The following is a 25,953-nucleotide window of genomic DNA, read 5'->3' as shown; positions in this document are numbered from 1 at the left end:
CCAGAGCAAGGACCAGGATTTGATCAGTAAGATGCAAGACTAGCAACCAGGAAAGTTCACGGGGTGTGAAAGTTATTTGCACCTGCTCTTGAAGCCAGGCAGGATCTCATCTCAATCTAATACCTATCTCGAATAAAAGCCTTCCTTCATCACTGTTAGAAGTTTAGACTAGATTTTATTTGGAATCAGGGGATTGTTAAAAATATTAAGGACTCTAACTACGTAAGCAGTAGTGTAACACTTCCCTCTTCCCTCTTCCAATGCTGCTAATTTTAACTACTCAGTCAGAAATATTCTGTATCAAAATACTGCCTGAATCTGTACTGACTTGTATTTCTGCCAAAACTCTGCAAATGGTTTTGAAAAACAAAATAGGAAAGGAGCTACATTTAGGGGGAATTAGGGCAAAAACAGCTGCATCAGCCAGAAAGAAATAAACTGAAATTTCACACAAAATTGAGAGTCAAAGAGATTATAAGGAAGATGTTGAGAATAACCAGTTAGTGAACTCCATATGACATTTGCAGTGCTGCTATCGAGTTACCTCTGGAAAGAAAACTTTGTTTTTGGACAGCCATTTCCAGAACCAAGGTAAGAGTAAGACAAAGCAATACCTAAAACCAAAAAGTTTGCTTGTTGCTAGTATTGAGAATTTGAGACTTGGAAAAAGGCCCAAGTATGAACAGTCCTACAATGCTACTGCCCTGGCCAGGCAAAGAGCTGGTGAGACTTTACCTCCAGGTGTTTAAAACCCAGCAGTCTCTTCAGAACTGCAAAGCACAGCTTCATTCAAACAGCTCAGCACTGCTGTCAGCACAATCTGAGACTCGGTAACTCAGGCCTGAGGAGGGTTTGTGAGCTCTCCCAGCCTTCTCAGGCTGCCTCAGCTGGTCTGGCACAGCAACCCCAGGAAAGTCTTCTGCATTTTACAGCAAGATATTAAAAAACAAGGTCTCTGCATCATCAATAATTGCATCTACCTGCCCACTGCAGGAGGTTTGGAGGTAGATGATTTTTAAGGTAATTTCTAACTCAGGCCATCCTATGATTCTGCGGTATGGAAAGACACAGCTGCACCTGGCAGAACTCATTCTGCACTTGACAATCCTTTACCTACCAGTTCAGCACAGCAGTGCAGCTGGATCTGCTGAGCTCATTACTTTTACCACTTATTGCTCACATGTATCTCAAATTACAAGGCAAGCTGAAATCCAGAACATTCCAAGTAAGCATGAGAATTTTCTTTTCCTGTGAGTGTGGTATGGGCTAACAACAGCAGCATACACTTGGGTATGTATTCACCAGCCTCAAGCACGCTGGGATTCTGTGAGTCCTCATTTTAGATTTATGGGATAATTTAAAAACAAGACTTTAGATGAACTTTGCAGTAAATAAATATAGTCTCAAAGAGCACCTGAAAAAAATGCATCTTTGAATTCTTATCCTTATTTGGTGTTTTAAAATTTATACATCTCAGCTCTTGCCTGAGTCATCCTCTGTCACAGAGTTCTACCTTAGCAACATTAACTCTAGACAAAGACACCTGGGGGACACACATAGTGCACCTACATCATATGGCCCTCAGTGTTCTTCTCCACTTAATCCTAATTTAACAATTGGCTTCAATGGGGCCTGACAACAGATACACACCTCCAATTCTGTCTCTGTATCAGCATGTGGCTGAACACACAAGCAGAGAAGTGCTTTTTAAAATAATTTGAAGTACAATGTCTTCCAAGGTATTTTTAGGTGAAAATGTGTGAAGAGCAAGTGAATGAAAACCAAATGTACGCAGATTTTAAAAATCTTGCCTTATGAACAGAGTATAAATCTTATCTTGCTAAAATTATCTACCTAACATTACACCCTCATATGCCAATTTACCAAAGCTGTACCCAAAGCAAGCTCTCTAGGAATCAATTTACAGCCATGGTAAGATGGAGTAAGGTAAGATGGCAGTGCTTGTTATGAGCTGCTTTTATTGATTTGAAGAAGTACCAGAAAGCATGTAGAGCAAACTCGGCTAAGATCCCCAAGCCCAAACGCTACAGTAAATAAGAGCCACTGTCTCCTGTCAGTACAAGAGCAATGGCCCATGCTCCTCTGGGCACTACACCAGCAAATTAAACCATCTAAATCCAGGGCCCAGGTACAGCTGCCCAAGCACAAGCAAGTGGTTAATGTGCAATGCCAGAGCAGCTCATCTCAGGTGACACTCAGCTTTCACTCATGGGCTTTTTTATTTTTATTATTTCCAGAAGTCATTGAGGAGTACTGCTGGTTTGCAAAAGAACTGGTCAATTTTCCTGTCAGTCCTACTCTGAATCTGAATACACTGTGAGCATCTTGTGCCTAGTGAACCATATAAAGGCTAATTCAAACACAGACTTCTCTGCAATGAGTAGCATTTTGCTTAAAAATGTTTGAATGAGACTATAATTTTTTTTTTTATTTACAGACAGGCAATATTTTAACGTAGTATTTTTTAAGCTGAAGGCTGATGCGACTTGTCATACACCTGATATCCAGTTTGTGTTTCTGTAATTCAATCACAGACAACTTGTTGGCCTGTTCCCATTTGCTTTCATATACTGACAAGAAGGAATTCACCAGCAGCACTGAGCAAGATTATGAGAATTGTGACTTAGAAACTGTTGAAGGCTTTCTCAACTTGCCGCTAAAATAATAACATCTAAACAAAATATTCAGATACAATGCAATGTTTCTTTATTTTTTTAAAATCCAATTTGTAAAGGTCCCTTTTTAAACAAAACAAGAACAAAAAAATCAACACAATTCAGAGGGCTTATCTCATTTACCATATTCTTCCCCACTCTTCACTTATAACACAAGCAGCAACTTATAGTATTAGTGCTCATATAGTGCACTTATATGAATTTTGATTTGTGTATTAAGCATTAAATACAATGTATTTTCTGTGAGCATAGCCCAAAGAGTACACAACATTACATTTTCAAAGCATATGTTAAAAAAAAAGACAATAAATGTATATCCAGGACAGTCAAACTCAAATATTTTGACTTGGCAAATTCTCTAACGAGTAACAGCAATTTTAAACTGCGTACAAAGCAGAACAGTGCCAACATGCCTCCAGTCTGTGAGCTATGGTAAAACATCAAGCACACATACAAAGGAGAGAAGCCAAAGAAACCCACCACAGAGCTAACCTGAGGCACACCCAACCGCGACCGAACAAAGGCAGCCCATGTTCCCACTCTGTAATGCAAAGAGCCCAACAACAACAAAAAGCATTTCTACGCTACAGAAAGTGAACAGCAACTCCTTCCAAATTTGTCTCTGCATTTTTAAACAACTCGTTCAAAAAATTTCAAGATGAACATCTAATTATACCAAACAATATACAAACTGTAAAGTCAGAGAAGCTCCAGAAGATTGCCACTTTCAACCTTGCATAGTGAGAGCTGGCATTGATATTGCTACCATAGCTTCAGCAGAAGATACGGAAAAGAAAAAATTTTATCTCTAAGTGATGCACATATGTAGCATTTTCTTCACAAAATTCAGTTAAACATTGTTTTAATAAAAGGGAAAACAGCTCTAAAAAGGGAAAGATAGTGTTCACAAGCTTAGAAAAAAAATACAAAACCAGAACATTCCATAATAAAAAAATAAAAACAATAAACATTCCATCATGACAGCACCTATTTTATCACTAAATAAGCCCCATACATGCAACAAACTACAACTATTGTATAAGGCCATCAAATTAAAGGTTTACTTTTCATATAAACAAAGTGTAAAAATAGCAACAAGTTGCGATCTTCAGATTTAATGCTATGCGAGGATTCTGTCCCCCAGTTTCATTTGGTAGCAATTTCAATATACGTTTGATATAAATGTCATTTGTCTAGGAACCGTGGTACAAATACATTGTGCCTAGGACAGTATTGTCATATCTCTGTTCGACCTTGACAGAATTGGAATGCTCAACAACACTACTGAGTTCAGGGATGCTTTCAGCAGTATCCCCAAAACCATGATAGTGTCCATAGTGCAAAGTGTCTCCAGGGTCTTCCACCCATGAGGGCCTGTTAGAAACACAGCTGCTGGGGCTCCCATTCAGGTGCAGAGATCCACACATATCAGTGGAATTACTCATGGCTTTCTCGGGCTCCTCGGTGCCGTTAGTGGTGTGCATCCGGTGCCTGCTGGGAGAGGTGACTCCGGGAATGACGCCGTTGGCTGTCAATGCCAAGCACTCCTCACGCCTGGCATCCATCCCACTGAGCTGCTGTGCGGCGCTGAAATCCAAATGTCCATTGATGGCACATCCATTTGTCAGTGCATTCAATATGGAGCTACTGCTATTCATATCTGCATTAAGAAATACACCTGTCACCAACAATTAAGAATAAATCGAAATACATCAAAATGTCTCCACTATACTTCACTTACTTAAAAATGCTTCCATACACAGCTTTGAAAATAAATCTATCCTTTCTTTGTAACAATGTAGGTAGTTCCAAGTAAAGAGACCCCATCAGTAAATTTGTGGCACGAATTCTTATGTTGAAAATGCAACTATCTATCCACATTTGTTTTGAAAATATGCCTATATTAATCTTTGCAAAGACAAGGTGAACTTCTCAGATTTTTTTTTCATTTAACTGTAAGAAGTAAGTGCAGCTGACAACATTCTGGGCAGTGTTTTCAAAGGAGGAATAAAGTGATCTTTCCACTTTAACTGTAATGCCCTCGTGGGATGGAAGATTATGAACATACAAGAACTGAGTATCTGTGACAGGGTGAAGGGTGGATTTTTTTCCATTTTCAGCTGTAATTTAACTGTGGGGTTTTTTTTTTTTCTTTTTATTTGTAACTCTCACAGTACAGTATGCACTGAAGTAAGCCATATAAAGAAATGTTACACTGGAGTGCCAATATAAAATGTTACCAAGTTCCTTTATTCAGAAAGTACTTCAATGTACCTAGTAGCTTGCTAAATAACATACTGGGCAGGTTTGTATTCTATGCTATATTTATAACAGCATGTGTACAATCCACATGCAAAATGCCATACAATAGCAACAGCAGAGTGCACAGAAGACTAAAAGATAATAGTAGGAAACAAATTTCTAAAAATGTGCATGCAAAAATCACTGACAACTGTTTTGAAGCAATTTCCCCTTTGAAGTTAGTAATTGGTACAGTAGGTTTTGTTTCCATGAACAGATTTCATCAGTTTGTGTGAAATGCATGTTTTTGCAGTGGTACTCAAAAGTACTAGCACAAAAAATGCATGATATATTCTGCTTTTAAAATATAATTTATGTCTATATTGGTAAAGATGAGCAAGGCAAACATAGCAACTATAGAGCTATGTAGTGACATTTTAAGATTTTACATTCTGTGATTATCCTTGGATACATGCACATATGTTTATGTCTCCATGAACACATAAACCCATGTGCAAAACAGGACTGCATTTACTGCGTGTATGCAAATTAATTCAGTTAATTTAGTCTGTTGGCAACTTCCCACATTTGTAAAACACTGGGTTCCCATTTAAGTGACACATAATGAGTACCACTGTCTGACAAGGAAGAATCTGGAGTTTTGGTTCTCTCTGTTTTTTGCATGGCTATTATTTGAAGTACGAATTACAACACTGATACATCATAGACACCAGTATGTTACACAAGAAACGTGTCCAATTTGAACTCCCTGGATGTACTAACTGGAGTTTCCCATTTAGTCCCTACATCAGTTAAAATAACCACATCAGCTTACCTCACTAACCATTAATTCTCATTAAAAATGGAAAAAAAAACCCCATAAACCCATCACAACATCGAAGTTAATACTTCAGTGATAAAAACGCACAGAAGGAGTTTCATATAGTGTTTATTAACTGAAAAGTGCAAAATTTTAACTTTTTAAAAATAAACCATTATAGGCTGTTTTTGCCAAATCAAATTTAATAAATCTGGCACTTCTTTTAGTTAATATGAAAAGTACGTAATGAATAGTTTTAGTCATAATTATAGAATGTTATTATTGGTTTAAAATGAGCATCTATAGTAATACAGCAATAGTATATATTTATGAAAGAAAATAATTTTTCCATAAATAAGAACACTTAATAAAGATCACTGGAAAATACTGTAGTCTACTTTTAAAGCATTGATTATATATATGTATATCTATTTATTCCTAATATATTAAAATATCTATTACTGTCATTCCCTTTGTTGAATTGGATCTATGGTACAAAGCATAAACATATTTCTGGCAGAAGAAAATTGATAAATAGGAAATTAATTTCCAAATGTAATAATGCACAACTGTAGTAACTCCATGTCTTAACCTACAAAGTGCAAAAAAGGCTGACCCAAGACAGCTTTAACCAAACTCTATACACATCCCGTCACCAAAAGCATCTTGATTAAGCAGCCCTTAAAAAATCTAGAGCATTAATATTGACCAGTCCTAGTAACACTTTGACTGTTTCATTATGACTGGTACAAACCACAAAATCTGTTTTCCCAGGTACACTAGTTCTAAATAGTAGAACTGTGATGTCTGGTCTTCTATTCACATAAAAAGCCCCACAGCAGAATTCTGCACTTATGTCATTGTGTCTGAGCAAGTTCTGGACACAGGGTGTGTCTAGACTATTCTCTAGAGTATTTATTGTACTATTTTGAATATAGTTTTGTCACAACATGTTATTTTCAAAGCTAGAAAATGCTTCCCTATCAAGTCTTCTTACTATCTAATCCATCAAAATTAAACAAATAATTTAACTTATTTCTGAATTTCCTTTAACTCAAAATTATAGCAACTAGAAGCAAGGCACAACGTAATACAAGCCTCAGGTTAAAAGTGAAACAGCCATTGTGGACTTGTTTACTTGAAATGTTAAGAAATTACTAATAAACCTTCTCTTTCACCATTACAATACATTGCATGAAACAGCTAATTTTTGATACCTACTAAACTCCCAGTATAATGGGTGTTACAGCAATACAATAGTTTTCAAGACTCCAGACAACAATGTGCAAAAATAAAGGACTAAGTTTCATACTTAAATTAAAAATAAAATGCGTATTGATTCTTGCAACGACAAGGAGTTTGCATTGCAGAAACAGTGTATATCTCAATTTCTTTTGGTCCAACAGAAGTACTCTCCTGTTGTTTGGTGTCTTCAACCATTTGAATGTTGCTGTAGTTAACAGGAAACTGTCCACTCCCACCTGATACAACAGCAAACTCTCTATCAACGTGCATATTGTCAGCATCGTCCTCAGCTCCTCCATTCAGCATTGGTATTAAGCCATCAAAGCTGTAAGCTGACAGAAAAAGACATGTTTAGTCATAAGTGCCCACTTGAAAACTCAGCCAACAAAAAGATTGCTTTGATTATTAAAGCAAAACAGAAAATTACCAGGGTACCTATCAGACTTTGCACCTACATATTAAAGTTACTAGTATGATGTACAAATAGGTTGAATGAAGAGAAATTTAAGTTACTCATACTTAGGCTTTACAGGGGTTGTGGCAAAACCAGCAAATTGTCCAACTCACATTTGTCTACTGTCAGTTTAGACTGCTCCCTTTTTCACTCTCAAGGGCCAGATCCCAAAACCCCACCCTAATCCACACCAGACTGCTCCCAGGGATCTCTTCAAGAGCTGAAGCAGAACTGTCTACTGAAAGAAACTGCCAAGTGCTTAGACTGCTGGGGGGAATGCTTTAATAAGCAAGATGGGCTTAATTTCACTACTACTTCTTGTACCTACCCAGAGCACTGCTCCACTATCCCAGAAGGCCCTGCTCTGCTCTCACACTGACATTGGCACACTTTTCTACACACACTGCACACACTTTCAATATTAAGTTGTAAATGCCTGCTTTGGGGGACTGCAATTCAGCTCCCATTACCTTTGGCACAATCAAAATTTTCATCAGCTACTCATTTTTAAAGAACCATAAGTCCTGAAGTGTTCCAGGGCCAAAGAGATCACTGAGGGCTTAAATGACATCAGGGCCCTTGGATCAGCAGGCTTCAAATTACCCTAAACCAGGAAAGGAAAGACTTTTTTTTTTAATTAACTAGAGGAATATGTAAGTGCAGTTTCATGTTGGCCAATTCCAAGGTCCAGTTCCAGGAATGCCCTATATCACACCTCACACAGAGCACCCAAAGCATCTGTGCTGAGGCTTGTGACACAGAGACACAGGCTATAAGCAGCACATACATCACAGAGAACAAGTCAACCTGCTGAGGGCTGCACTACAGGGGTCAGGATTATGACTGACATGAACACAGCTGTGTGACCAGTTGGCTCAGTGTGCATCATCACCATCATCATTGAACCTGTGCACCCTCTGCTGATCTTCCCAGGAAGCAGGATGAAATTTCTGGAACTGATTTCAGAAAGATGGACATAAAATTCAGTTTATGTTTGTAAATCAAAATTAAGAACTATTTGGCATATATTCTGAAAGTGGCCACCAATTTACTTCTGGTAATTACACTTGAGTGATTAGTTTGTGATACAGTGTATCATGTATCAGCCTTGCCTAATTTTGAAGTTTAAGGCTTCTTTTAATTCTATGCACCTGTGAGCAGATACTCCTGTGTGTATATAAACAATTACAAGTAATGCCCATCCACTGCCCAGTTTAGTTATTCCAGGGCAAAGCACATCTTAAGCATTTATATTCTCTCAACTCTACTGCTTACGGCTTCTTGTAAGGGACATGTACTGTTGCAGCAAGTCGTTCCAAAGCAGTGATTGTTCCAATTTGGGGAAGGCTATCAAAACCTGACTTTTCCCTGCAAATATAGGCTGGCATCACTCTCTGAGCATCTGGAATCTCCTGTGCAAATAGTCTTTAAAGGACAACAGACCAGTGTGGTTTTAGTAAGGGATTAAAAATAACACAAAATTTGGCTTGTTCTGTAAAAAGGCCAGCTAAGCACAAAGATGTACTGATAACTCATTACTCAGCTCTATTATTATATCTATTTGTTGTTTACCAAAATGCCTCAGGAACAGTGACTCATTCTCAGTGCAAGAGACTTTTTACATCGATGCAATAGTTATTACTGATGCTGATGTCTTTGAGAGCAAACACGTCAGATTAGAAACTCCCACAGCTGGCATGCATTTCTTAGTTACTCCAAAAACCTTCAAGCAAAAGCAGCAAAGCTTTTGCATTTGTTTGTGAAGGTCTAAAAAGTCATATTGTTAACAACTTCAAAAATAATCTACTCTGATTGCTTTTCCAACATTTCTATAATTGTTCAGGAGCACTTGTTCACTTCAAGCACTGTCTGTTTATTTGCTCAATCTAACTTAGGTACTGGACCAACTCTGAGGAGTGAAAGGTAATGCAGATACAGCGCCAGTCCCCCTGACTGTGGGGAAACACCGCCCACCGACTAGCTTGGAGCATATTCTGAAAGAGACAGCTGCTCAGGAACACTCAGACAGGGCAGCTCTTCAAAATGCAAGATAAGTTAGCTTGACTTCAAGCAGTGCCTCCTGGTAGATCAATGGACTGAAAACATCTTTCTGCAGTTGTTATGGACACTTGTGTACTGGCAAGTTTCCTTATTCCATGTAGCTACTTAGGAAATACTTATTCCTGAAGTCTTGTATTTAACTGCCAGGGACTCTTCTCCATAATGAGATTTGTCATTCAGACCAGCTACATGAAACAAGGTATCTTGTTTATGATTAGCCAGGGGAGTACCCAGTTAAGGTCTCTGATCCTGGTATAGGTGAAGTGGTGTTTGGATAGCAAGTACTGAACAAACAGCAGTGCTGATATTGACATACATGATTTATGTTGCCTATGTCATATTTAGAAACATGGTTTAGGTCTCAATTCCCCCCTTGCTATCTGGAATTAAGCACTGTTTAAGCCCATTCTATTTGGTTCACTCAAAGTAACTTATGTTAGAACGTCAACTTTAAGTGAACAAAGTGCCTTCAATGAGGACCTATGAAGTCCCTTTCCTGATGCTAAAGAAAAGCATCCTTTAGCATCATCAGGAAAAAGGAGGTTTGAGTGCAGATTTACTCCCTAGTTTTTAGTAAGAATTTAGTGGGATGACCAATAGAAAAGAAGAAGATAATTCTCCTCCACCATGTTACTCAAGGTGTTTCTAAAAACATCTAAAATCTAAAAAGATTTCTACACAGAGCTACCAAAATATATCTTTAGGCTGTACTACTTCATCATCACTGGCAAAGCAGTATTCTCAACATACAAGGCTGGATAGGAAACCTTAAGGTTCATTCTGTTCTTACACCCTTGTGTAAGACAGCAGTTCCCCTTGGAAAACAATCCAGGAAACTTAGGGTATGTTAATTTACAGACATAACCCCTCTTGATTTGGGAAACCCTTGTGCATTCAATTTCTTCCATGTACCTTATGTAGCAGTTTCTGAACTGTGAATTAATCCCTGAATGGGAGATTACCATCAGAACATCCAAGCATCTCTGTGAATCAATGGAACTTTACTTGGCCCTCCTGAAGCTGAAGAAACTGAGGAAGGAATAGGAGCTAATTTCAGCTCCTACTCCCCTGCATAATTATTCTCAGCATCATGCAGCTTTAGCACTCTCTGGAAATAGAAATTTCTGAATATGCCAAGATGATGATAGGGAGAACTGAGATCTTGTGGCATGGAGTAATTGTATTAATCTGCTGCTTGTATTAATATGTAATTTAGATATGTGAGTTTGTCAATAATACTCAACATCCACTCCAAAAGACTTTAAAACGTTTATTTTCCTTTCTCAGCAACAGTATTAACCCATCCCTTTTACCTCTGGGGTCTCACCTTCTGTTCTAGCCTTCTTCACTCCAGCAGACTCCGAATCTTCAAAGGATCTCTTTCGACTTGTCCCACCACTGAATGGATTGGGACCTGCATTCTGATGAACCCCATTTAAGGTGCCATTGCTATAGAAACGATTCAGGTGACAGTTCTGGAGGTTCAAGAGAAACTGGGCACATTCTTGGAAGCCCTGGGTATGTGCAAGGTCTGCTGCTGTCAGGCCACTGGCATTTCTCAAGCTGTACAATACAAAGAAACTGGATTACACTCATTCATCAGGCTAGCTGGCTGCTGCTGCTGCCCTTACTGACTATCTATCTGCTGGTGATGAGAGAAAACATACACTTAGCAAATTTTCCATTAAGAAATTAGTTATCAATCTTAGTTTTATAACTATCTGAACTTTTTGCACATATATCTCACTTCTAAGCAAAATTTGGGAGACAATACACTTAAATAAAATCAATATACTATGTGCCTTAAATCATCTTCCTATTTAAACTTCTCAAAATGCTTTACTCTAAAATAGTCTGAAGTAGCTGATCTTTACATAAACTTCAGACTAATTTAAGTGTTGAATTTTACCATCTTCTGCAGTTTATACTGCAATCTATTGCTTTAACTTGAGCAAAAGATCAAATACTCAAAACAAACTTAACATGACTTGGCAATTGTCCATGGCATTCTGGTTTCTAAGGTAACAACAACATCACTATTTTTCCTAACAACAAAATACATACATATATAGCATAAGGTAGATAAAGATGCTATACTTAGATGTGCTTTGCTTATACTTTTGTTTCAGGTTTGTTTCTCATTTCAAAGTGTGTGACATCATAAGATTTTCTGTGCACAAGAGAATGGCACTGGATTTTGCATATTCTAGTGCATCAACGAGGTTAGGAATGAAATCAGGGAGGACACATAGATATGCGGAGGTTTAATTTGAAAAAGTGTTGAATCACGTGCATTTACACTAACACACAGGACGTCTTGTGCTTAGCAATTTAGGCTAACTTCATCAGGAAGAGCAAAAAAGTGGAGACAAGAAGGCCAGGAATGACAAAACTAGATGGTGATGCAAAAGATGCCCATTAATCTTTCCTAATATTTTTCCAGAGAGATGTAACTAGTCAGAAAAGTGGAATTCTTTTTTTCTTGGCTTCAGTCATTTAGACAAGTCCCTTACTTAAAAATCCAGAAACAGACCAGCTAACAGAAGAATTCAGAAGATTAATAGACCTGATTCTCTTGAAACTCCAGCTTATGAGAAGAAATCAAAGAACAAAGCCCAGATTTGCTTCCTAGACCACTATAACTTACTTGCTATAAATATAAATAAGAAAACATTTAGAAACTGACTATTACAGGATCACAAAACTCATAATCTAAACCAGGATTAATTTCATTCCATACTGTACTATTCTAAGTCATTATTTACTTGGACTACAAGTGAAAGTCCACAGGACAGCAGTCAAGAGCGCTCTAGAAAGTAAGACTTCAGAATATGGAAAAACCTAGTTAGTCAAAAGAAATCAAACTTCAAGGTGGTATTAGTTTTGAATACCTACAGGAGAACTGCAAAGTGCTGTGCATCCAGTGTAGGCAGTATATGAATGGGATTAATATGAACAAAGGAGAATTAAAGCTAGCATCAGAAGGTTTTAGAGTATAAAGGTTGCTGAATCTTGAGAGGAGTCTCTTCTCCTCATTGTAAGAGCTGCCTGTGGTATCAGAAATTCTACTGTCAATCCTGTCCCCTGCTGATCTAGATGACTTGTTGAAGCTGCTGCTAAGCAACAAATATTTGATACTCCTTTAGCAATTCTGATTTACTTGTGCAGCATAAGGATGTAGAACAATGAAACTACAGCTTAGGAAACATCAATTTTAACAGATCTGCTAAAAAAAAAAATCTCAGTTCTCCAACATCTTTTTTAAATTTCTGAGCCCCAAAAGAACAATAAAAGAAATCTTAGCAAGAGCAAAATAAACAAAGTTATGCAAAGATAAAAATTTCAAAAGCAAAATGGTATTGAATGGCCATCTAATTCAAGAGAAGTTCAAGAAATTCTATTACTTAGCAAGTACAACTGAACACTAACTCTACTTTTCAAAACTGACTGTAAGACTACAGTTCAGTCACCATTTTCCAAAGGATCGTGAATGTAAGATGCCAGAGGCATTTGGAGATTTATAAATGAAGATAGATCAAAGTGTGTAAAGCTACACAACAAAACTCTGAGAAAGAAAAACTAAATTTCCCAGGAAAAAATAATAAACAGGAGTTAGAGGTTGCAAAACTTAAAAATGTAAGAATCTCTGATATTTAAAGTTCTGTCCCACTCCTACCTCTTTCTGAACTAATAATACTCTTAACAGGTAGACAAAGATGTGCTTGTTTCACAGAAATATCCTGGAAGCACTGCCTACATTTCAATGGACTCAAGCCTACTGGATTTAACATTCTTGCTTCTGAAGTTTAGAAACACCTCTTTTAAAGGTGTGAAAGTGAATTTGGCCTATCTAGTAATGAAAAGAAAAAAAAAGTTCAATGAAATAAGAGGAGATTATAAGTTCTAGATGACTCTGAAAACTGTTTGAACAAATGTTATGGAAGACAACACAGATGTTCTCTCTGCTCACTTACACTAATTTGAATATTTTTCCTATATCCAGTTGTCCATGTCCATGATTTTAATCAAAGCCTAATTATTCTTGGACTTTCATATACTTTTAAATTTCTGTTAGACTGCCTTGCATTCCAATATTAACAGGACACATTAAAAGAAAAGCTGACAAATGTTGCAGAAACCTTCCGTCACTTTCTCAAAAACAGGCTAGAAAGATAAAGATAAAAAAAGACCTACTTCTTTAGCTGATTTCTCTAGCTTTTCCAAAGAGGAAAAAAATCTGTCAGAGGGAACGTAAAGGGCAGCAAGAGGTAGCTGTGCTATATTAGCCTAGTGGGAACATAAAGGGCAGCAAGAGGTAGCTGTGCTGCATTAGCCTATCATAACCAAATGCAAGTAATCAAAAAAAAAAAATCGTTAATGTAAATAGGAACACAATAGAAAAGAAAACGCTCCTAACTGAGTTTTACCCAGTCTGGAATAGTTTTTGTATTTTCAAAATAATTTAGAAATACTGTCAATGACGGTAAGGATTCTGAGTCTGTAACAGAAAAAGTGTAAAATACAGTCTTTCCAGAAAGCCTGGAGTACTTGAATGAATCAAAAACCCAGAATATCTATCATTCTTTATAAGTGTTAATTTTAACTTGGGAGTGGAACCACCCTGTTACGGCTGTAATTACAAGGAACATCTAATACTAAATCTGCTGCCCATGTCTGGCAGTGAAGTGTCTGCCTCAGCTTATCCCAGGAGCTAAGAATTTAAGTGTCATTACTGTAGACAGACTAGGTTATATGGATGAAAATAGAAATAGTTCACTGTCCCAGCCACACATAAGAGGAGTTCAACCTCTTACATGCAATCCCTGTCAGCCCTCGGTTATGAACTGCAATTATATGTAAACTATCAAGTGAAAAGGAGGTGGAATAATATGTGATTCATTTGGCTACAATGTGTAGCATTGGAATGTGTAGCTAAAAAAGGGAAGAAAATCAACAAGCAGGAAACTCAGAGATAATCACTATATTCAAGTAAATTTACAGCTCTTTCAGTTATTAGGTGTCACTTGAAAGGTATTTCATTTATTGTAGCTGCTGACATAAAGAAAAAGATTGGTAAAGAATATTTTAACTGAAAGTAACTTCAAGACCTGGGCTGCAAAAGAAAAACACTGGAAGAAACAGTGGATGACATGGACAGAACTACCTCAAGGTCATGAGTCTTGGAAAAAAAAAATTTTCTTTTGCACCCATCTTCTGCTTTTTTTAGTTAGTTAACAATCTCTCTGGTACCAGCTTTGATCTTTTATCCTAAACATCTTGAAACAGTGGAGGTTCCAAGAAGCTCGGAACACACTGATATTAAATCTTCAGGCAAACTGTCCTTTTGTTACTGGAAATCATACAGCAAATATGTCAGGTCTATTTCTGCAACTGCATTACTCAGAATAAAAAAATGGGGATGGAAATTTCTAGTGGGTTTTACACTTTGTTTTGTAGGGGTTTTTGTTGTTATTGGCTTTTTATTGAAAAAATTCTTGCTTTGCTACAAAGATGCCAAACTTCAGGACAAGCTTATGTTTCTTTTCAAGGTTTGTCTCTCCACTAAGATTCTAGCTGAAACAAGACAAATAGCAGGTCATAAACACTGCATTTTTCACATGAATTCATTATGAAGGAAGAAGCCAGCAACAAGGAAGGTGTGAAGGATGGAAGGAAAACGTAAGTAAAAAAAAATCAGAATAAGTCTTGGAAAGCAACATGTGTCTTATGCTTAGTCAGCAGTATTCCTTGACTTGATGCAGATTTTTCTCAAGGTGGGCGTAGTAACTATCAAATCAGAGAGCAGTGCTCCAAAAACTTAATTCCTTCTCTCTCCAGTAAAAAAGAAAAAAGTCAAAAACTAAAGACAACTCTGAAGGTCAGTCTAGCTACAGGAACAGGTGGAAAAACTGAAGAACCGACACTGAAAACAAAAGCTCTGAAAATGTAATTCCTTTTTTGGCACCTGCTCCAGACAGAAATGTACATGAAGGCAGGAACTGACAAACAGGAGAAAATTTCCTTACTTAACATTGTCCAGGGCTCAAGGCAGCCATCAGAAAGTCAATTCACTCCGTGTTTAGAAAACACATATCTTGCATCCTTTCCAAGGCAATTCAAGTATTTGAAAAATGACTGAGTCCTGTTCAGGGTTTTTCACTAAGCAGCAATTTTTTGCTATATACTTTATTCACTGTTTCCATGTAATTCTTATTACTAGAAACAAATTAAAATTATGAAGCACGTTATTATTTACCCTCAGCCTTCTCGTAGGCTAAAATCCAGGAGCTGGGAAGAAGAACATCTTGTTTTCTTCAAAGTACAGAAGTATAAGATGCTAACTCCAACGCAAAAGAAGAAAGCCAAATGTAAGGAAGGATACATTTTCATATTATGAAGTTATTCTAAATAGAAAAAAAATCCATGAGAAAAGACGATGAAAGCCTGAATATGGAGGAGTAGGTGATCTTGAAGTTTTCTGACATATGACACTTGCTTATCACACTCTGTAGTGACAGGGTTTTCATAAATAAACTCAAAACACACACTGATATATTGAGTTAACGCTCTGACTATTGCATATGCATTTATTCACAGACCTACAGTGCTTAAAACACTCTTATGTTTTTCTTCTTCCATCAAGTGATGTCCACAGGCAGTCTTTAAAACTGACTGATCTTGGCATGAAGAGGCTTTTTTTTTTTAGGATCCATTCTTCTCCCTCTGGGTTGACATCATCTGAACTCCCATTCTAAATGCCCAGTTCATCTGAGAGACCTGGTACCCAATTAAAGCAGCTATAAAGAGGACACTGATGAAGCATGACTTTAGGTATTTCTTTCTTCTGAAATGCTTTTTCAAAAATGTTGGCTGCGAGTGTAATTCAATTGTTGCTCTAAACCAAGAGACAAGTGCATTATCTAACCAAACAGGATTGGTGAACATAAACACGAATTTAACTTTCAGCTTAGCTTTATTTAGGAGGAAATTTTTATTATTTCAACTAAATTTAAGAAGTTTACTAAAGAAAGAAAAAAACTGAGGCAAGTGTTTAAAAATATTCAAGATGCTTCCACTATGGCTAAGCAATGGAAAGTAAAAAAAAAAAAAAAAACCCACTCAAAATTCAGAATTGTTTAAATTTGATTTTGTGCAACAAAGATTTACTTCAGTGTAACATACAGAATTTACTCTTTGAAAGATCTGTAGAAAGAAAATAAAGACTTGTGCTTCTCATATTGAATTATAAATGCAATTGAATTTACTTCAAAAAATTCCTTCTAAGTTCTTCAATTGTTCATTTTTCATATTTACTGGCAGAAAAAACCAGGTAGATTTGTCTTCTTAACATAGAAATACACTATCTTCAACTTATAATGTCACATACCTTGAAAAACAAAACAAACATTTGCTACACAAAAAGTCAACAATAAATATTTTTGAAAATCATATATGTAAAAAAAAAAATCTCCTGAATGTTTAATTTGAAATAGTGATTACAGCACCTACAGCTTACTGTGTTTTTGTTAATGCCATGCGACAATCTAAGAAAATAAACCACAGTTTTCGTATATCAATGTAATATCTGTTAAAAATTACTGATCTCAACTTATCTATTGTTAGTTTACAAATAAAAATGTAGATAATTGTAAATTAGGGTAAGCAAAGCATGCAAATCTATAGATTCTATATCTGAATTCCTAGATTAGCATTAAAACCAATCACCGCAACAAATACCTCAACAGTATGCCTTGTGTGCAGAAAGGAAGCGATACTGAACATTCAATGCCACAACTGTAAGGTTTTCGGAGAAGCACCTGTGGCAGTTTCAGCAGTTTCTATATGGAATGCTCCCCCTTTCTAGGATTACTTGAAAAAATCAAGTCAATTCGAATTACGTAGCTGTAAAACATTGACATGTGTAGTTTTTACAGTTTCAGAATCTTCTGTTTGATTTAAACGGGCAATGGTGCATAAACAGGAAACTTATATCATAAGGGATCACATATTTGCAGGCAACATTAAGATTAAAAGTACATTAACATACATAAAGTGCTGTAGCACATTATTCAATATGTAAGCCATTATCATGTGACCACCTTAACAACAAGATACTAAGCTTTTTATGCCTTTAAAAGCATTATAACTTTCATCCTGAAACCAATTTTTCAGTTCTTCACTGAAATTTATACAGAATGGATTAAAGTTACCGGTCAACTCATGGCTTCAATTACTTTAAATTTAGTAGGCTGTATCTCAAAAGAATTAGTAGCTATTCCTATATACAAAAATTAGCAGATACAAGGATTAAAACAAAACAAAAGAAGAAAGAGAAAAAAAAGATCAGAACACTAAAACGCCCACAGTGAGAAAAATTGTTTCCTATATAAACAGTAGCATACTAGTCTAAAATTTCTAAAGCAAAATTATTTTAAAATGCTAAACTTTAAGTGTTTTAACCCTTTGGTGTCCAAATACAGAAGTTATAAAATTGTTTCAAACTTTTTTTTTCCAGATACCAAGAGAAAAATAATCTTAACTAAAGAGATGTGTGTCACTGCTGGGGCAGCTATACAAATTCATGCTAGAATTACAAACTGGGCATCTACAAAAGCACAAGTTGGTGCCAAGTTTTTATTTCACAACAAAGCATCTGGCAGCTGAAATTATTTTACACTTTTAAAACCAGTGCTAGAGTTCCTGTGAACATCATCCAAAATCATAACAAGAGGAATATATTGAACAGAAGGACTCTGCTTTGTGAAGCCACTTTCTCCACAGGAAAATCAAAGTTCACTATGAATTATGCAGCTATAATTAGCTCCTGGATACTTCAACTCCTGACTGAGCAAACATTGGCAGAAGAAAGAATTCATTAACCATGGTAAGCAACGTTGCAGTTACCACAAACATCACCCTCAGGATTTTTTGTTGTATCTGTATTCCCATTTATATGCTTTACTAAAGACCTCAAACAGTGCACTTCATTTTCAGTACATTTTCTACAAAATGTTCACATTTCCAAGTAAACCTTCCCCTGATCAATACAGGCTTGACTCGGCCTAGTTCCAGCAACGTTTTTAAATTCATATTTCATTATTTAAGAAGTGATTCCTAATAACAGTTCACAACGGGAAGGTAAGAAAGACAATGGTAATTCTTGAAACAACAGTCTGATTGCAATACAGGATAAAAGAAAAGACCTTTCCTACTAAAATGAAAGTATTTCCTAGATCACTAGTAAAATTTAATTCCAAATAAGCATCTTTATAGTACTGCAGCCACTTTAAACACAAAGAGAATGTAAGACTTACTTAGCCAACCTTATGACAATGAGAACTATCACTTCTGTTAACTTCATGTTTCTAGAAACAGAGCAAGAATTTCAAATAACGTTGCTAACAATGAAGAAAGTGTGATGGAAAACTGCTGAGGACAGGTTCAGAGCAAACTCTGACTTGAAAAGATAAAACAACCTTGCAACACAGATATCCACCAAGATGACTCTAGTAGCAAATAAAATTACATTATTTCTCCTCAGCATAGCAAATGAACCCCAAAGGTAGCTTAGAATTAGAGAAATGAAGGAGGAAAGCTTCTCTCAAAAATGTGCCAAACTTGAAAGAAAGTTCAAGCTGTTCAGTACAAAAGGCATGGATAGTGGAAGTTTGGAAATAAAAATGAAGAGGTAAATTAATGTTAAGGTAGTTTTGTGCCAAAAGCAGGGCAAAAATCAAGAATGAAAGAGCTACAGGGAGTAGATGGTTTCATTATTTTCCCAAAATAGGGATACTATCAAAACGACACAGTCTTGTTGGGGTTTTTTTGGTGTCAAAAATAACTTGGTGTGTTTACTCAAGCAGACATAAAATCTTCCGAATTAAGGAACTGCTGAAGTGCATAAAACCAGTTTAAATGAGCTTCATGAAAAAAAGTTTTTCAACTTAGATTTTTCTTCCTTTATAAGAAAATTTATCCATTGTATATAAGCCAAATCAAGTAAAACAGAATGAAGCTGAAGAGTAATATTTTCCCTAGGTTATGATTACCAAAGCTTTTCCATGGTTTGCTAAGCCTCCATGCCATGAGATACATCTTGTAATCAGTAAGTAGTGCATGACACACATAAGAAAACTTCTGACCAACCTGAACATGTTCTGGGCCACACCACACCTACCTCCTGGGTTTTTTTGTCCAGAGGCTACTAGTACTATTTGGTCTATGAACAACTTTACTGAAAAGACACAAACCAGATCAGCAAATAAAACCTAAATCAACACGGCAGGCTAGAGCAGACTTTGCAATAAACAATCCTCTCATCACATACCTAGTAAAAAACTATTGCCAGATCAAGCATAGCACCCCTACAGATCACCATCACTAACATCTGGACTAACCATCAGAACTAGTAAGACTACTGCATCTGGGATATAATTGTATTTAACTCTGGCCAAGCTCCACTTTGTGACACTTTGATTTCTCTACTTGACTTAACTGTACCCAGGTTTCTGTAGCCAGAACAGCAACAGAATAGCTTATCTTGCAGGGAAAAAACATAATCTTAAGGCAAACTGCACACACTAAAGTGAACATCAGCACAGTATCTTACACAAAGACAGATCAATCCAAACAAAGAAACCCAAACATTCCTGTAAGAAATCTGAACTATCTGCATATAGAAGTCTTGGTAGTACTTTCTTTACCCAGCTCTCTTGGACTGAAGAAAAGGCAAGAAACCAGTGCTGTAAGGCTTCTCACCAATGAATAAGCTAAACTATCAAGCTCACATGTATCTAGTGAATTTCCTCTCTATGGTTCAGAAAGGTCATAAGTATCATTGCTTTAAGGATGGATTTTACTTTATTCATAAAAACCACAGCCTCTCATATTCCAGGGGCTATTTTCCAGGTGCTATCAGTAATCACTGTTGTTATTCCACCCCCACTAAAAATAATCTGCATTCAATTCAAATGGAACAGGAATTCAGTGGTATGAATTTGCCTCAACTTCCTGCAATTATTAGAAGTGTCAGTAACTCTGAAAACTACATTTTTCCAGACTGGTTTACTCTAAGACTGAGCCTCTCTCATTTTTTATCAGTCACCCATGATATGCATTCTGCTTTGGTATTTCCAAATCTTTTCTTCAGACTAAATCCAAATTACTGCCCTACTTCATAATCACAAGCTCCTACAAACCACCACAAATACTGCTACAACCATAGCAACCAAACAGGAAACCAAACATGGAAGAAATTACCAAGCTTTAATTGCAGTTTTTTTTAAAGGAGAATTAGTGTTTAAGCGCTGAAATGTACATGCCACTTGGAATTTGCCTTCCCATAACAATTTATATAAAATGGGAAAGGCAGAATAAATTCCAGCACATGTATCCTTTACACTGAAAAATGGTCACTACAAGAATACTACAGTGATGGCCCTTAAAATGCTTGTTACATACAATTAAACAAGAATTGCCATATATTCTTCCTTAATTATACAGCAATGTTTAATAATGCAACAACAGCAATTAATCCAGCAGTTTAACTAGTATCTGGAGGCAATCAGGTTTATAAAAAGAGTGTGCATGAAGTGGTCTGAGTTTGGAAAGTACCAAATAGATTATACAAGCACTAATACAACTAATTAACAGATAAGAACCTCTCAGTTGAAAAAGCACCTAAATCTAAATGATCAGTAAGATCCTAAAGCATTACTCTCAAGATGAGGTTAATCTAATGACTGTAAGAAAGCAGAATGCTCCGTCTTCTACAATGAAACTGTGCTGTAATAAAGCTTCTGAAATAAAGAGGTGACATAGTTGTGGCACTTCACAAGTATGTTAACACCAGAAATGAACTGCAATTCAATATTAAAAGTTTGGTAGTTAAGTAAGCTAGGCAAGAAAAATAATCTCACAGTAAAAACCTGCAAATAGCTCCTAAGATTTTCAGAAATCAAGAAGATACCCATTAACTAATAAGACAGGAGATTTCTGAACCCTGAGACCTTCAAGAAAAGAGGCCATGTAAGCTTCTCCTCCAGACTGAAAAGGAACTGAGGGTTTGCATCAGAAAGGAATGGCCAACTTCTGTGCTATCATGAAAATGACACATCACTATGTCTTCATTAGAGGCGACTGATTTTCAGGAAGTCGAGAAATCTCAAAAGCACAAATGAGAAGAATAAAAGCTGAGGTATCACAACAGTGATCACATGGAACAGAAATATAAGAATTTCACAAAGGACTAATCCAGCAGCGCTAAAAAAAATCACAGCAGACAGATTTCTGTTATGGAAGATGGATAGCAGTTGTGAAGAAGATAAATTACATTAATATTGCCTTTTTTAACAACACAATGAAGTTGTGACACACAAGTTTGACAAGAAGAAATAAAATTAAGTAAATCCCTGTCAAAGAATGAGAATAAAGGTCTTACTGAAAAACTTAGTATCAGTGATAGGACATTTCTGGCATTGAATTTACACACTCAGATGAATGCCAGACAGCTTTAACAAGAAAGTGGCTGAAGCGTCTGCCTAAACCAGATCAACATCACAGTATGAATCTGTCATCTGGTGGAAACAGATGTACTGGTTTGTTTATCTCAGCATTTCACTGCTTCTACTCAAACCCTGAGACCAGAGTATATTAAAACTAGAAAGGAAATTATCTCTTTAGGTCTCATAACATGCCATCATGGTATACAACCCAAATTTACCCAAAACCTGAAGATTTCTGGCAGGCAAATAAAAAGCTTTTCTATAATACGATTCAAATATCATGATGAGTAAAACCTTTAAGCAAGCAAGAGTTTGTGTTCAATTGGATGGGTACATACCAAGTCAAAGCCCATTCCACAAGTTACATCTCTCTCTATCCCAGGATAATACAGTGTTTGAAACTTCTCTCTTAGTTCTAAAATCAAGACACTAAGGAATACACAACTGCTTAAATGACAGCTGCAGAAGAATTTTATTCAGAGATAAGTGGACACAATGCACAAGTGCACCACATGCAAGCAGACATGAACCAAGCCAGGATAATCAACACTTGCATCTGCTTCTTTTTGATTAAACAGTGTCCTGTGTTTACAGCTGAATTTTGTATTTTTATATATGCTGTGATACAATCTATAAAACTACATTAAAACACAGCATTTACATAAGAGTGCAAAAGAGCAAAACAAAACATGGCACCAAGAAGGCTTTTTCTCTATAAAGAGCTGTGGACACTTGTCTGTCACCATGATAAATAATACACAATTAACCATACATAAATTGCATCAATATGCCTTTTAGTGAAAATCCAGCAGTAATTATGGATACTTTAAAAGGTACTATCCACATTAAAAAGTCAGTTACACAGCAAACCTTTTCACTCATATGAGGACATTGTGACCACCTGCTTCCCCCTCTTCAAGGGTCCATGAATACCATAGTTAGTGGAGCAACCATTTTTATGGCTGTAGAACATACTGTGCACAGAATATGCTTCAGCTAAAATGAGAAGGTAAATACCACAAAAAAATCAAAATATTTTCACTAGGGTACAATTATTATTTTTTAATATTATTAAAAATTTACACAGGAATAGAGACCCAAATTCTCTCTCATCAATTAGGAAAACAATGCAACAGCTTAATGAGATTTATACTGCAAAACCCTGTCTTCCTCTGCAAAAGCAATACACTAGCAAGCCTGAAATATAGTAAACTAGAAAAATTCAAGTGAGGCTATTTTATTAAAACTAAAATTCTTACTTTTATCCTTGACTACTATCAATATTCTTTGTCTTCCAATATAACCAAAGAAGGAAATAAAGCAGAAATGTGGTAAACACTGAAAACAAGATTTCTCGAGTCCAAGTTACCTTATTTTAACAGCAATAATCACTAATTAACAAAAAATACATTTCTTGCAATATTACACTAGTGGTTATTAGTGTTTGTGTAATAATGAAATCTTAGCATCCCTGTTCTACTTGCTATAAAAAACTAGGGATGATGGCATTTAGGACATATATTATTAATATCATGTAAAGGTGCTTGACTAATTGCAGTCCCAAGGGGTACTTCATTCATCCTTATGAAACTAGACTTCAATACTGTTAACTATACTAAGAAATAAAGAAAAAACTGGATTAGAGGATCTAATCCCAGTAAAAATAGAAAGTACTTATTCATCATCAGTACAGACCAGCAGTTTAATTCGAGTTAGTGCTTAGTTCTGTATTTCATAAAGTTCTTGCTTTGGTTTTATCAATTATCAGTCAATTTTATCAGTCAGTTATCATTTCAGTTAATATATACAAATTAAAACTCAAATATATGGCTAAAATCCCTCTCCTTTTCTTCTAACTGGAGTAATAAAATAAGACAGAACTTCCAGAGCATCTACATTTTCACGTTTTTACAAAAATTAGGAAATCTACATAACCTTTAATCAGGGCCAGTTTTCAAAACCAGATGACCCAAAATTAATCAGTGTCAAGAGCATATACATGTATTTGGCCTAATTTAACACACCGAACCTGGAAACTGGATTCTAAGGTAAAAAATTCTCACCCCATCAGTCAACACCTAACTCCCTCAGGTGACAGGGCCAAGTCCTTATTCTCTAAATGATTAAACTTGGGTTGCTCCACAAGTCTTTTGCATTTGCATCCCTGATTTTACCATCCTCATGATAGGTAATTAAACATCAGGTCCTATCTGAAACATGGATGGAATTCAAAGCTAGAAAACTGAGAATTCATGTTATTTCCTGTTCATTAAAACTGCTGTAAACCTACACTGCTTCTGCTACAAACAGCTTTGGTCAAAGACAGGTATCACCCATTTCACATTGTTTACGCAGTTCCACAACTTTTCTTTTGGTTGGCTACTTTGTTAAAACCACAAGATTACAAACTAATTGATGATGATAATTAAGGTTTGCTCAATTCCACAGTAAATTTAATTCAAGTTTATCTTAAAAATATCAAAAAGTGAGTGAAAAATGGGAAATTATACATTTAAGACTGATTAAATGTGCATGTCAATAACTGAGACAGCTTATTTTGTTATTCTATAAAAAATCTCTTCATACAAAGCAATTAGTTCACTACTATTAGCTTAAAGGTAATATATTCCCTGAACACTCTATGACACAGCTAAAAGAGTTAAATTTTATGGTAGATTTACCAAGGCAGCATTACAAAACCAGTAAGATGGAAACCAAAGGGTAAAACAAGAAATTAACTACATGATTCTTATTTCACTTACAACTTCAAAGTTTCATAGTGCAGGTTAAAATACAGTAACTAGTTACCATTTAAGATAATAAAACTAGTTCTAATTAAAACATATTGCTAAATATTGATATTATTTATAAGCCATAGAGCTTATACTCAACATTTCTAGGTGAAAACTGCATCCATTTTGTCCATGCTGTAAGTTGCAAAAGTTTGTGAGCTTTTCTGAATGTTTTTGCAGTACATAAACCTTTAAAGAAAAAAGTTAACAGGGCAAATACACAATACACTAACAAACAGTAATAAACTAATGGTGAAGTGTGTGAATTGCTGTTTAGCACATAATGCTGCTTTTGCATTGTTTTCTATATTTATTCACCAGTGCAAAGTGTAGATTTCTTGTAAAAAATAACTACATGCTGAATAAAGTGTACAGTTTGGGATCATCTGACAGAAGCACAATAAATATTTTACTATATCAGCTGTATGTGCAACACTAATGTAGCACAATGGTGTCATTTAAGGAAAGTTAACTTTATTACTAGACATGCAAAATATCTTAGGCTTTATTACAGTTGGACATGTCTAGCCATCATTATTATTTGGATCATGTGTCTGCTGTTTTGACTATTCTTTCTGAAATTAGTATCTATGTTTACCAATCTAAGTTAGTCTGCTACACACACAACAATCAACAACAAGAAAAAATACCTCACTTACTCTATTTGCGCACCATGAGCCACAAGGGCACTTATGGAATCCATACTACCAGACCGTGCTGCTTTATGAATAGGAGTTTCACCAACATAATCCTGTAAAGACAAACTACATTTTGTCAAGCATAATCTTTCTAAAAATTAAAATACTATTTTACATTACTTTAATTAAGAGAGCAGATATATAAAAGCAGTGTTTATTATTAGCTAGCAAATACATCAGGTACTTTATAATTACTTTAAAGTCTGCAGTTGGCTGTCAAGTACATTAGACTTTTAGCAAGAAGTAACATTAAAGGCATTTAACTCAGAAGATAAGCCTTACCCAATAACTCAACAATCAGCAGACTCAGATTCAGAAAACTAGTTAACCCTCCCAACATCCACCACCGTAACACATTATTCTAACACCTTCATTTCCTGGCACTCCTTTCCCAATACACTGGGCTGCACAAGCCCTCTTGAGCTCGGGAGCAGCAAGGCTGA

General features: G+C 36.0%; 1 protein-coding gene across 2 annotated transcripts in view; it reads right to left on the bottom strand.

Annotated features, from left to right (window-relative positions):
• Positions 1-2,704: 2,704 nt before the first annotated feature.
• ANKRD10 (ankyrin repeat domain 10) overlaps positions 2,705-25,953 on the bottom strand; it is a 37,478-nt gene continuing 14,229 nt past the window's right edge. The window contains exons 3-6 of one of the 2 annotated variants that reach the window (XM_050980501.1): positions 25,472-25,563; positions 10,845-11,080; positions 7,239-7,334; positions 2,705-4,374 (exon numbers count right to left, since the gene is read on the bottom strand). In XM_050980501.1, coding sequence (XP_050836458.1) covers positions 3,890-4,374; positions 7,239-7,334; positions 10,845-11,080; positions 25,472-25,563 — 909 coding nt within the window. In that variant the 3' untranslated portion in view covers positions 2,705-3,889. The remainder of the gene's footprint in view (positions 4,375-7,238; positions 7,335-10,844; positions 11,081-25,471; positions 25,564-25,953) is intronic. The other variant, XM_030234331.2, reaches the window with a different exon arrangement.

The sequence above is a fragment of the Serinus canaria genome, chromosome 1 (genome assembly GCF_022539315.1).
Source record: "Serinus canaria isolate serCan28SL12 chromosome 1, serCan2020, whole genome shotgun sequence".
Classification (NCBI taxonomy): Eukaryota; Metazoa; Chordata; class Aves; order Passeriformes; family Fringillidae; genus Serinus; species Serinus canaria.
Note: the sequence above shows the minus strand (reverse complement) of the source record. Positions and strands in the feature narration are given on the sequence as shown.